The sequence below is a fragment of the Nicotiana tabacum genome, chromosome 3, assembly GCF_000715075.1.
Source record: "Nicotiana tabacum cultivar K326 chromosome 3, ASM71507v2, whole genome shotgun sequence".
Taxonomy (NCBI): Eukaryota; Viridiplantae; Streptophyta; class Magnoliopsida; order Solanales; family Solanaceae; genus Nicotiana; species Nicotiana tabacum.
In genome coordinates this window covers 175,588,320-175,601,152 of record NC_134082.1, presented here as the reverse complement: position 1 = coordinate 175,601,152, position 12,833 = coordinate 175,588,320, and the positions used below count along the sequence as shown (strand labels likewise).

Here is a 12,833-nt window from a genome sequence, read left to right as displayed (position 1 = left end):
ATAAAAAACTTTAGGAATTTGTGGTCCTACACAAGTCAAAAGGGGGTCCAGAGTATTTGTGTGGTTATAAATGCTTTTCATTAAGGCTAGAATTGGATGTTTAAGCTAAATTGTTTTCAAATTTAAAAAGGGGACATTCTTTTTGGAACGAACCAAAAAGAAAATAGGTTCACATAAACTGGAACGGAGGGAGTAATATTGCTGAAAAAGTCAGCATTCCTTTCGATTTTTCTATCATGTCAAATTAATTCAAGTAATTGTATTTTTTTTTTGTTAAAACTCAGCATTAGTCTTGGGACAATATCTAAATTTATAAGCTACAGATTGATGCTGATCAATCACTACGGTGTTAAAAAAAAATGCATCCATATTATATTGTACAATTAATTCGATGCTAAATGAGACGTTTATAAAAGTATTAAAGAAAAGTAATAAATTTTATCTTTGAAAGTTGGATAAAGTTTAAAACTAAAACGAGATTATGTACATATTAGACACTACTATCCAATTAGTTGCTTAATATTTGGATTGAACATTCTTTTTTGTGTCTGTCTATGATGAGTGGTTATCCCAACTTGCAAATGCAGGGTTTTGATTCTTCTATATTAACTTAAGCATTATCATGATAGATATTTAGGTCATTTATAAAATTCGATTAACTAGATAAAGCCTACAAGTTAGTGTAGAAGTCTCTCTTGACAATTATATATACCTCGTTGTGGTTGTCATTTTGAGGCAAACGAGTTGGGAATTAGAGTTCTCTCAAAAACAAACTGTTCTCTCTTCTATTGTTTCTCCAGCATATGTAACTTACTGCTAGTTGGTTTTTGGGTTCATACAGAAATTACTTTGATAGAAATGAGTTGAAAGAACTTGTGGAATCTAAGACAGAGAAACCTAAGAATCAAAGATTGAATAGTGGAATCTTAGACAATATATATAGTAATCTCGTGTTTATGGAGTCTAAGTCTTAAATAGGGGAAGCATTTTTTCTATCATTCACTCGCATTACCAATCTTTTCACACATAATGTTTTGTTTAACAGTTATGTACATACAAGGAGTTTGAAGCATATATACACAGTAAACACACCACATAAAATATAAACAAGGTGAACAACAATAGTGTTTAAAGAAGAATTAATAGCAAATTCCCATGCACCAAAGCTTCCCAGCTATTTAAGCAGTTGGATAAGAAGCTTGCATAGCAATTCCACAAGTTCCTTCTGCAGCATCAATATCTCTTTGCATTCTAATATAACCGTTTTCTCCCCAACTAGTCCCCCACGAGTTCTTCACTAACCAATATTTTGTCCCGTCACTAGTTTTCCCATATCCTATTGCTGTAACACCATGATCTAACTCAGTTCCACATTCTCCAGTAAAAACACTGCTAGAGTAGAACTGAAAATCTGATCCACTAGCATCAATGGCAACAGATACAGGTTGGTTAGCAACTGCACTCAACAGAGCAGATTCACTATTGGCTGGAACATCTTCATAGCCAGTAATCTTGGAAACATGGTTGGATTCCTTTCTAGTTTTGCAAGTGCCATCGGTCCCCTCGTATGGATAATTTGATTCGGTAGTAAGTCCATGGTTCTTGATGATGAACGTAAAAGCATCATCCATAAGACCTCCCTCACATCCCATATCAGAACTTGTATCGCAATCCACGAGTTCTTGCTCAGATAAAGATATTAACTTACCTGTTTTGATCTTGTTGATCCCCTCAGTAGCAGCAACAGCAGAAAATGCCCAACAACATCCTACATTATCAGCTTAATAAGATTTTCTTCTGTAGCATATGTTGAAGTTTGGCAAAATGTCAAAGTCCCACAATGGTTGGGAGTTAAGTTTGGGGGGATTTTTCCCCTATAAAAGAAGGCCTAATGTTTAGGATTGAAATACACCTCTCATTTGCCTTCTCATCTGTTTAAGGCATTTGTATCTTCTCTCTTTAGTATTATTTCACTTGTATTTTTGGAGTGAAATAAAATATTGGTTGTGTCCGAGGAGTAGGCAAAATTAGCCGAACCTCGTAAATTCTGGTGTTCCCTTTATTGTTGTTTTATTGTCTTATTTATTATTTGGTGGCTGTCATAATTTTTGGTATAGTAGTTGTGACTTATTCACACTATATACATTTGGCTTCCGCAACAATTGGTATCAGAGCCAAGGTACTGTCTAAGTATGCTCTGTGGTTGCAGCATAGTCTGATCTTCCACATCAGAAAAGATTTATCTTGGTAACTGAGTCAAGGTTCTGTCTGAGTATGCTCTGTAGTTGTAGCTTAGTCTGATCTTCTACATCAGAAAGGAAATAATCTTGATTTGTGTCGTCAGCTATTAAATAATATTTGTGTCAAATATGGGGGACAATAAACAAGAAGAATCTACATCAAGTGTCAACAATACGTCATCATTGGCATCTTCGCTTATGACAAGAATTGTGTCAAATGCGAAATTTGCGGTAGAAATTTTTGACGGGTCCGGACATTTTGGGATGTGGCAAGGCGAGGTTCTAGATGTCCTTTTTCAACAAGGGCTAGATCTGGCCATTGAAGAAAAGAAACCAGATGTTATTGGAGAAGAAGATTGGAGAATTATCAACCGTGTTGCTTGCGGTACCATTCGATCCTACCTTGCTAGAGAGCAGAAATATCCATACACAAAGGAAACTTCTGCAAGTAAATTATGGAAAGCACTGGAGGATAAATTTTTGAAGAAAAACAGTCAAAATAAATTGTACATGAAGAAGAGACTGTTTCACTTCACCTATGTTCCTGGTACCACGATGAATGAACATATCACCAGTTTCAATAAGTTGGTCACAGATTTGCAAAATATGGATACAACTTATGATGATGGTGACTTGGCCTTAATGTTGTTGGCGTCACTTCCTGATGAGTACGAGCACCTTGAAACTACTCTACTCCATGGAAATGACGAAATTTCTCTCAGAGAAGTTTGTTCAGCTTTGTACAGCTATGAACAAAGAAAGCGAGAAAAACAGAAGGGCGGAGAAGGAGAAGCACTGTTTGTGAGGGGTCGTCCTCAAAATCAAACGAGGACAAAGAAGGGAAGATCCAAGTCAAGATCCAGACCCAGTAAAGATGAATGTGCCTTTTGTCGAGAAAAAGGGCACTGGAAGAAAGACTGTCCGAAGTTGAAGAATAAGGCCAAACATAACAATGGAAAGGCTATTATGGATTCAAATGTAGCTGATTGTGATGATTCAGACTTCTCATTAGTTACAACAGAGTCATCAACATCATCAGACATATGGTTGATGGACTCGGCTTGTAGCTATCATATGTGTCCCAACAGGGACTGGTTCATGGAATTTCAAGAAGGAGAATATGGAGTCATCCACACAGCGGATAACAGCCCTCTTACCTCATATGGCATTGGTTCAATACGATTAAGGAACCATGATGGAATGATCAGAACATTGATAGATGTTCGATATGTACCGGATTTGAAGAAGAATCTCATCTCTGTGGGAGCCCTAGAATCAAAAGGGTTCAAAATCATTGCAGAAAATGGAGTGATGAGAGTATGCTCCGGTGCACTAGTGGTAATGAAGGCTAATCGGAAGAATAATAATATGTACCGCTATCGTGGCAGTACAGTTATTGGGACAGCGACAGTAACATCCAGTGACGACAAAGAGGCAGAAGCAACCAAGCTATGGCACATGCGCTTGGGACATGCTGGAGGAAAATCCTTGAAAACTCTATCAGATCAAGGATTGTTAAAAGGAGTAAAGGCTTGCAACTTGGAGTTTTGTGAGCATTGTGTCAAAGGGAAACAGACAAGGGTTAAATTTGGTACAGCGATCCATAATACTAAAGGCATTTTGGATTATGTACACTCTGATGTTTGGGGTCCTTCCAAAACACCTTCATTGGGTGGGAAGCACTATTTTGTAACCTTTGTTGATGATTTTTCTCGAAGAGTGTGGGTGTATACAATGAAAAACAAGGATGAAGTGCTGGGAATTTTTCTCAAATGGAAGACGATGGTGGAGAATCAAACAGGCAGGAGGATCAAGTGTATTCGCACAGACAATGGAGGTGAATACAAAAATGATCATTTCAATAAGGTCTGTGAAAATGATGGCATCGTCCGACACTTCACTGTTAGACATACACCACAACAGAATGGAGTGGCAGAACGTATGAACCGGACCTTGCTGGAGAAGGTACGGTGTATGTTGTCCAATGCTGGCTTGGGCAAAGAATTTTGGGCTGAGGCAATTACATATGCATGTCACCTCATTAATCGTCTACCATCTGCTGCTATTGATGGCAAAACACCATTTGAAAAATGGTACGGAAAACCTGTTGTAGATTATAACTCTTTGCACGTGTTTGGCTCAACTGCATATTATCATGTGACGGAGTCAAAATTGGATCCAAGGGCAAAGAAGGCTATTTTTATGGGAATTACTTCTGGAGTCAAAGGATATCGCTTATGGTGCCCTATGACAAAGAAAGTAATATTCAGCAGAGATGTTACCTTTGATGAATTTGCTATGGTAAATAAGGTAACAGAAGATACCAAACAAAATGAAGGTGCTTCTAAGCAGGTGGAGTTTGAGGGAAAATTTATTTTTCCTACACAAGAAGTAGAGGAGGAAACAAATGAAGATTACCCTCTGGAAGGAGAGCCAGTAGAGGAGATTCCAACTCAGGAATCTCAACAACAACTTGAATCAATAGCAACCAGCAGGCCAAAAAGAACAATAACGAAACCTGTTCGTCTCATAGAGACGGTTGCTTGTGCAACCTCAATTGTAGCTGATGATGTTCCTACTACTTATAAAGACGCTGTCCAAAGTTCAGAAGAAGATAAGTGGAGGATTGCCATGAATGATGAAATACAGTCCCTTCATCAGAATCATACATGGAGATTGGCCAATCTCCCGAAGGGAAAGAAAGCAATTGGGTGCAAATGGGTATTTGCAAAGAAGGAAGGATTTCCTAACCAAGTAGATGTTCGCTACAAAGCAAGATTGGTGGCCAAAGGATATGCTCAAAAGGAGGGAATTGATTACAATGAAGTGTTTTCTCCAGTTGTAAAACATTCCTCCATTAGAATTATGTTGGCTTTGGTAGCACAATTGGATTTGGAACTAGTTCAGATGGATGTAAAAACTGCGTTTTTACATGGAAACTTGGAGGAGGAAATCTACATGACTCAGCCAGAAGGATTCAAAGTTGCTGGAAAAGAAAATATGGTGTGCAAACTTGAAAAATCGTTGTACGGATTGAAACAATCTTCTAGACAATGGTACAAGCGATTTGACGAGTTTATGTTGCGGCAAGGGTACAAGAGAAGCAAATACGATCATTGTGTGTATTTGCACAAGCTTAAAGATGGTTCCTTTGTATATCTTCTCCTATATGTTGATGATATGTTGATAGCTTCCAAGAATTCGGAAGAAATTGATAAGTTGAAGATTCAACTGAAGAAGGAGTTCGAGATGAAGGATTTGGGTGAGGCAAAGAAAATTCTTGGCATGGAGATAATTAGAGATAGACGTTCAAAAAAACTCTGTTTATCTCAAAAGGAATATTTGAAGAGAGTACTTCAACGTTTTGGCATAGATGACAAGACTAAGCCAGTTAGTACTCCACTTGCTTCCCATTTTAAGCTAAGTACTACTATGTCGCCAATGGATGAAGCTGAACGAGAGTATATGTCAAAGGTACCATACGCAAATGTTGTTGGTAGCTTGATGTATGCAATGGTTTGCACAAGGCCTGACATTTCACAAGCTGTTGGAGTTATTAGCAGATATATGCACAATCCAGGGCAGGAGCATTGGCAAGCTGTGAAGTGGATTCTACGGTATATTCATAATACTGTAGATGTCGGGTTAGTTTTTGAGCAGGAAGACAATCAGTTTGTAGTTGGATATTGTGACTCAGATTTTGCGGGTGATATGGACAAACGAAGATCAACTACTGGTTATGTGTTTACTTTTGCAAAGGCACCAGTTAGTTGGAAGTCTACTTTGCAGTCAACAGTTGCTTTGTCTACAACAGAGGCAGAGTACATGGCTATTACAGATGCTATGAAAGAGGCAATTTGGCTTCAAGGATTGCTAAAGGAGCTTGGTGTTGAACAAAAAGGTATCACAATTTTTTGTGATAGTCAAAGTGCTATTCAATTAGCGAAGAACCAAGTTTATCATGCAAGGACGAAGCACATTGATGTTCGGTATCATTTCGTACGAGAAATCATATAAGAAGGTGGAGTCACGGTGAAGAAAATTCATACTACAGAGAATCCTGCTGATATGCTGACAAAGGTGGTGACTGCGGTCAAGTTTCAACATTGTTTGGATTTGATCAACATTGTTGAACACTGAAGATTGAAGATGAAGACACAACCAAAATTTGTTATTGAGAGAGAATTGAAAATGTGGAATTTTGCCAAGGTGGAGATTTGTTGAAGTTTGGCAAAATGTCAAAGTCCCACATTGGTTGGGAGTTAAGTTTGGGGGGATTTTTCCCCTATAAAAGAAGGCCTAATGTTTAGGATTGAAATACACCTCTCATTTGCCTTCTCATCTGTTTAAGGCATTTGTATCTTCTCTCTTTAGTATTATTTCACTTGTATTTTTGGAGTGAAATAAAATATTGGTTGTGTCCGAGGAGTAGGCAAAATTAGCCGAACCTCGTAAATTCTGGTGTTCCCTTTATTGTTGTTTTATTGTCTTATTTATTATTTGGTGGCTGTCATAATTTTTGGTATAGTAGTTGTGACTTATTCACACTATATACATTTGGCTTCCGCAACAGCTCCAACCACAGAAACTCAGAAAGTTACTTACATGACCAAATTACTTGACTTACCACACTGCCCTTGGTCCTTAACACCAGTAACAGCGCCCTTCGTTCTCCAATCTATGGTGGCGGGAGCAGTCACATTTTCATACCTGAATGATACGGTTTTTGATGACTTCTGATGAGAAGACATTTTGTATCCGTTGTGAGTCGCTCTAAATTCCTCATTTGTTAAATCTGCAAATTCGTTGATGCCCAACTTATAAGGCCTGATTCCTGCCTTGTTGACTGACTCAATGTAATCAACGTTGTCCTTGAATATTTTTAACCTCTTTGCCTTCTCTGCATCATCTCTGTACACACGTCCAAAGCGAGCCATCCAGTACTCGTGTTTCTGGACCATTGATGCTTCGTTCAAGTCACGAGATGTGGTTTGAGAAGCCCACATTCCTAACACTAGTAGAGCTACAAAAGCAAGCTTCCAATTGGATATCAAAGCCATTTTTCACTACCTGAATTTTTCTGTTGAATCTAGCATGTCTCTGTTTGAATGTTGTGGATGAAATACTTAGAGTGACTGGTATTTATAGTACTAACGTTGTGGTTATATTAAGGTAACTCAAAATATTATAATTTTTCCTTGATGATTGAATTCCCCAGAAAGCCCGGCAAGTTATGTATGATATTGATTGTGAAAATAAAGGTGGATCAGGCACGCTGTTTGATGTCCCCAGACGATATCTTGCAATAAACTTTTCATTTGCAACTATCTGACAAGTTCTCGTTCCATATTAGCTTTGGAACATAATTTTGGAACTATAGGCACTAAAGAAATCCTTTATTGACAAAGTTTTCTGATTTAGGGATGGAGAACTTGATCACTATGCTTTCCTATTTGTAAATAATAATCACTTCTGTTTTGTCCTTAAATGTGATAGGAAAAGGAACCAAAAGAAGAATAAATACCCAGAAAAAATAAAAAGAAGAGAGAGGCCATCACAGCAGTTTGCCCTTTAGGCAACAGGAAAGAAAATATTTCAATACTGGCATGCCGTCTTTGTTTTATGAGATTACATTATTTTCTTGAGTAAACAAATCAAGAAATATTTCTAGAGAGTGTCACCTTTTTATCGTTATTTCCATGACTGGCATGCATTTTAGTAGTTTAATGGTTTTCAGTTCTAACGATTGCAAAATTAAGGATATCACTTGGTCTCATATGGAAATGCTCAAAATTATACCGAAGGGAGAACGGGGAAGAAGAAACCACTCATAAAGAGTGAACATCTTCATTTAAAATAAGGCCCTTGATATGCACAAAATTTCAGTATGTACAACAGCTATGCCTCAAGCCCGAACTAGTTGTGGTTGGCACCAATTCCAATCTGTACAAGTCCAAATTCATATAAAATTTGAAATATAACATGTGTTTCAGCTCAATTGCGAGCGATGCCTATTCCCATTAAGAGCTGAATAAAATCAAAGAAATTCCTACTTCACATTCTACGACTTCTGAAACTATGCAAGCCTTACCATCATCCTTCAGACTTCAAGGAGTTGAAATCAACGCAGAACTGCTTGAATTGTCATCTACCAAGTGTCTGGGAAGAGCCTGTTTATCTTCACATCCTACCATATCAGCATAAAAATTATTCGGAAAAATCAATAGATGGATGAATAAAACAACATTACCAGGCTTCGTAATAGGGATTCATTCTTGCAGAGCTGAATCGTACCCTTGCAAGTTGCGCAAAAATGGAGAAACTTCAAATACTAGCATCCAAGGCTCATGTGTCCATCAACAGATTAATAAGAAAGTGCTTGAATCAATGATTTGGGATCGAAAAGCAGCCCCACTTTAGGATCATAGATGGAATCCACAGTCACTACTAGAAATCCGCTATAAACCGACCAAAAGTTTCCGACCAAAGTTAGTCGGTCCAAAAAAAGCGACCAAAAACCGTCCAGCTTGGACGGAAACTGGAAAAAAATTATTTTACAACATAAAGCTCGCAAGAGATTGGTGGATGTTTTCTCTTATGCTAGAAAGAAGAACAAGAGGCCTGACTGGTTACTTCAGAATTTATGGGATGATTTGCAAAGGCAATGGCTTACCGCAGAGTTCTTAGAGAAGAGCGAAAAGGAAAAAAATCCCGCCCATCCGAGAAGGGAGGCTCCTTGCACACTGGAGGAGCGATTAGCCTAGGGACAATAAAAAGAAGATTGGTACGTAATTGCTTAAATTATTTTACTTTTTTAAGTATATCTATTCTGTTTATTAACTAAATTAATTTGTTTTTAGGAAAAGAAGTTGGGGCATCCAATGAGCCATGAAGAGCTATTGTGAAGAAGAAGAAGAAGAAGAAAAAGAAAGAGGGGGATCAAGATAGGTGGGTCGAGGATCGGGCCTCGACTGCATATGTAAGCTTTCAATTTTCTTTAAGTATTATAATTTACTTTTATAAGAATTTTGAAATACTGATTTAATTTAAAATAATATAGGGTCGCTACCAAAGTAACGTGGAGGAATTCATTCGTAGTCATCCAACTGGTGAATCGGGCGAGCCAACCCAACCTTCGAATGAGGATGCTGAAAGAATATGATTGGAGTCTGTTGGCGGTCCAAAATGGGGGAAGGTATACAGGCTTCCGACTAAAAAATTCCATCACTATAAGTGTGGAATGCAAGGAATAGAGACTTCCTCGCAAGGTGAGCAACTTAATAGGGAGAGCCTCTCAGCTATACGGGAGACAGTGAAAAAGCTCGCATCCAAGCTAGAAGCGGCCAAGGAAAGAGAAAAGGTTAGAGATGCTCATGAATTCCTTGGCATGCAAGCTCAGATCAGAACTCTCCTATTTACTGGAGCTTTTCCATTGACTCGGTCCCGTAAGTCATCGCCAGAGAGTTGACCTCCACGTGGTCGTTCCTCCCGTCCTGCTCGAGATCGTTCCTCCCGTCCTCCCCGTGATCGTTCTTTCCGTCCTCCACAAGACTGTTCTCTATACCTTCTTGTAGATGAAAGTTCATCAGACGGTGATGATGATGTTATAGAAAACACACCTTGACTTTTATATACTTTGAACTAGACAAATAGAATCAGTTTTGAACTTGTTATAATTAGTTTTAACTTGGTTTTGGATTGTTATGTTCAATTGAACTATAATTTGTTAGTTTTAAAGTATTTATTGAATGTTTGGTTGTTATTGTTGTTGACGTTGTTGTTGTTGTTGTTGTTGCTGCTGTTGTTGTTATGATTAAGTTGTTGGGGTTATTGGTATGCTGGCAGGTGGTGTAGCTATTAAAACAGGCATTTTATGCCAAAATTAAACCCAGAAAAACCGAACAAAATTGGTCAAATTTTAATTAAAAAAAAAAATTAATTGCATATTACAGACCAAAGTTGGTCGTTTTTAATAAATAAAAACTTAATTGCATATTACCGACCAAAGTTGGCCGGTTAATGAACAATGAATTCCCAGAATTCAACCTTACCGACCAACTTTGGTCGGTATGTTGTCTGCACTGTTTAGGTTACCGATCAAAGTTGGTCGATAATGTTTAATTTTAATTATTTTAAAAATATATATATATTTTCAGTTACCGACCAAAGTTGGTCGGTAATGTTGAGAGTTGCAGCAGGAAAATAGTGTGGGAGATACTCAGGGGCGGAAGTAGGGAGGGGCAGAACTAGGGGTGCCTCGGTAAAATTACACGGTATATACCAAGGCAAATTCTCAAATCTTAAGATTCATTAGCTCCATTATTTTGTTTGAAGATATATGCTCAAGTCAATTTCAAAGTGTGCAATATCTCATAAGCAGGACCAGGAAAAAGGCAGCTAATGCCTAGTAGCATTAAATTGCAGTCTGATACAAATGAAAAGTTCCACAAGTGTCAAGTTGGTGGCTAAGAAACTGTAGAACATTTGAGAGGAACTTTCTCTAAGAATTTGAAACGTACAGCAAAATGAAGCCTACATTCAATAAAAGCAAGTCTTTTTTTTTCATTGGAAGCAGGTTGGTGAAAATTCCAAAAAGATTCTGAATTCAAGCTGACAGCCTATGGAGAAGTGAACCTTACACTACATTAAATTTACTTAGTTTCCCAAGTATTAAGAGGTCTATTAGAATGCAACTTCTAATTGTTGTTGTTTACTTGTTTATTAGTTTGTTGATCCATAGGTGATTATAATTCCGAGTTGGTTTAGGAATTTCTTATTTTCTTTTAATCAAAAAAAATGAGGGATCTTAGAGTCAGAGGCGGAGTCCGCATTTGAACTTTTTGGATTCTAAATTCTAGGATAGCAACATAAGGCGTTAGTAACTAGGTTCTGAATTTCATTTTTTACATATTTTAAATAAATTTCTTAATACGTATAGAGTTTGGACAAAAGTTACTGGGTTCGTCCGAACCCGTACTTAGGCTTCTAGCTCCGCCCCTGCCTAGAATGCTTTAGATTAGCGTTCTTAGAGTTCCTATAAATAGTAGCACTACTAGATTCAACTATCTAATTCATTATTCATTCACCGATGGTTAATAATACTTTGCCTTCTGGATTTTATATTTTTTTTCCCCAAGAATCACTAGACAGGAGTTTCTTTTGTTTCCTTACAAACTCTCATTATTCAAAATAAACCCCTCCCTACTACGCTCTCAGTCTCTCGGTACTAGATGCAACCTTAAAAAGAAGAATAACAGTATCGAAGGCCTGGAACAAGAGACGCTAAGAATATTTCTGTTACATCCCGTACTTTAACGTTAGGATTCGTTGAAGTAATAATAAATGAGTTGAAAGGGATTAAGATGTTACATGAAAATATGAATGTAAGACCCTGTAAGTTTGAAGAATTTCGGAACTACTATATATTGGCTTGATATGTATTTCTTTGAAGTAAACCAGTAAAAGTTGATAGATACGATTTTATATGGTTGTGATAAGTTTTAAATTAAATACATGACATGTGAGAGTTTATAAATGAGGTTTTATTTATTATAAGAGTAGATAGTATTTTATCATAAGAAAAGTTATCCTCTTTCCGTTTTGAGAATTTATAGTACAAAAAGAATTTCTTTATTATAAAGATATAAATTATCTTCTCACAAGAAAAGAAGGTTATCTTTTTACCATTTTAAAAATTAAGCATACGAAAGATTTGTACTCTTTATATGAGACTAGAAAAATTAGAATATTGAGAAAATATATGTATTTTTACATGGATGTTTTAATGAAATTATAATGTATGTATTAATTTTATATGGTATCACATGACCATGATTGTAGTATACAAAAGTATATTAAAAGTGAATAATATTTTAAATAAATTAAGATAATTCTTAATGATGCGGATAATGAGTTAATTACCGATTAACGGGATACGTGCTGATCTTATTTGACATAATCCTCAATTCGATCGTGTGTCATGCTTCTACCCCTCCACGTTTTCTTTCTTAGCTTTGGGAGTACACTTGACTAAATATTCTGACAGGCTTCACGTTCTCCTGTCTAATATTTGCTCCTTCATGGTTTCTGTCAACTTTCTTTGGAGGTTGGCCTTTGGTCTCATTAGTTTTATATATGTTCTTGCGAGAGGATAACTTGTGGTGTTATATGGAAGTTCCCAACTAAGATAAAAATCTTTTCACAAGTGTGCATAGTGTATTCTGCTGCTATTTTTAGTTCAAGTCAGATGCTTATGTTCATCGATGATACAACTGATGAGATCGCATATAAGAGTTCCTCTATTTTTGAAAACCATAATAGAAGGATTATCAAGAGAACTGACTCAGGTATGCTGAGGCTATCCCTTCTTTCTTTTGGCATGAGCCATACAACACAAACGAAACGAGCAAATTTACAGTTTTCAAACATGACTCTATTCATAGAAATATTAGAGATGCTTATGTTCTTGATTCCCTATGTGTCATATTATTCTATCATCTGTTCATGGGTCTCCAAAATACGTAAGTTGGTAAAGTTTATTTCTTTATTCCTAATTTTACTTTTCTTGATGTCTTAATTTCAGCTCATATTAAA

At 36.9% G+C, this 12,833-nt stretch overlaps 1 protein-coding gene across 1 annotated transcript; it reads right to left on the bottom strand.

Moving 5' to 3' along the window:
* Positions 1-924: 924 nt before the first annotated feature.
* Positions 925-7,380, bottom strand: LOC107831372 (senescence-specific cysteine protease SAG39-like). Its single transcript, XM_075250245.1, has 2 exons — positions 6,868-7,380; positions 925-1,768 (listed from the first exon to the last, which is right to left on the bottom strand). Exons 1-2 carry the CDS (start codon positions 7,298-7,300, stop codon positions 1,179-1,181), a joined length of 1,023 nt encoding a protein of 340 aa, XP_075106346.1. The 5' UTR covers positions 7,301-7,380; the 3' UTR covers positions 925-1,178.
* Between the last annotated feature and the right edge of the window lie 5,453 nt (positions 7,381-12,833).

Bases quoted from the DNA above. Each gene is read 5' to 3' on its own strand.
- LOC107831372 (XM_075250245.1), bottom strand. From the start codon at position 7,300: ATGGCTTTGATATCCAATTGGAAGCTTGCTTTTGTAGCTCTACTAGTG. The intron at 1,769-6,867 runs GTAAGTCAAGTA...CTGATAATGTAG, and splicing joins TAAGGACCAAGGGCAGTGTG to GATGTTGTTGGGCATTTTCT.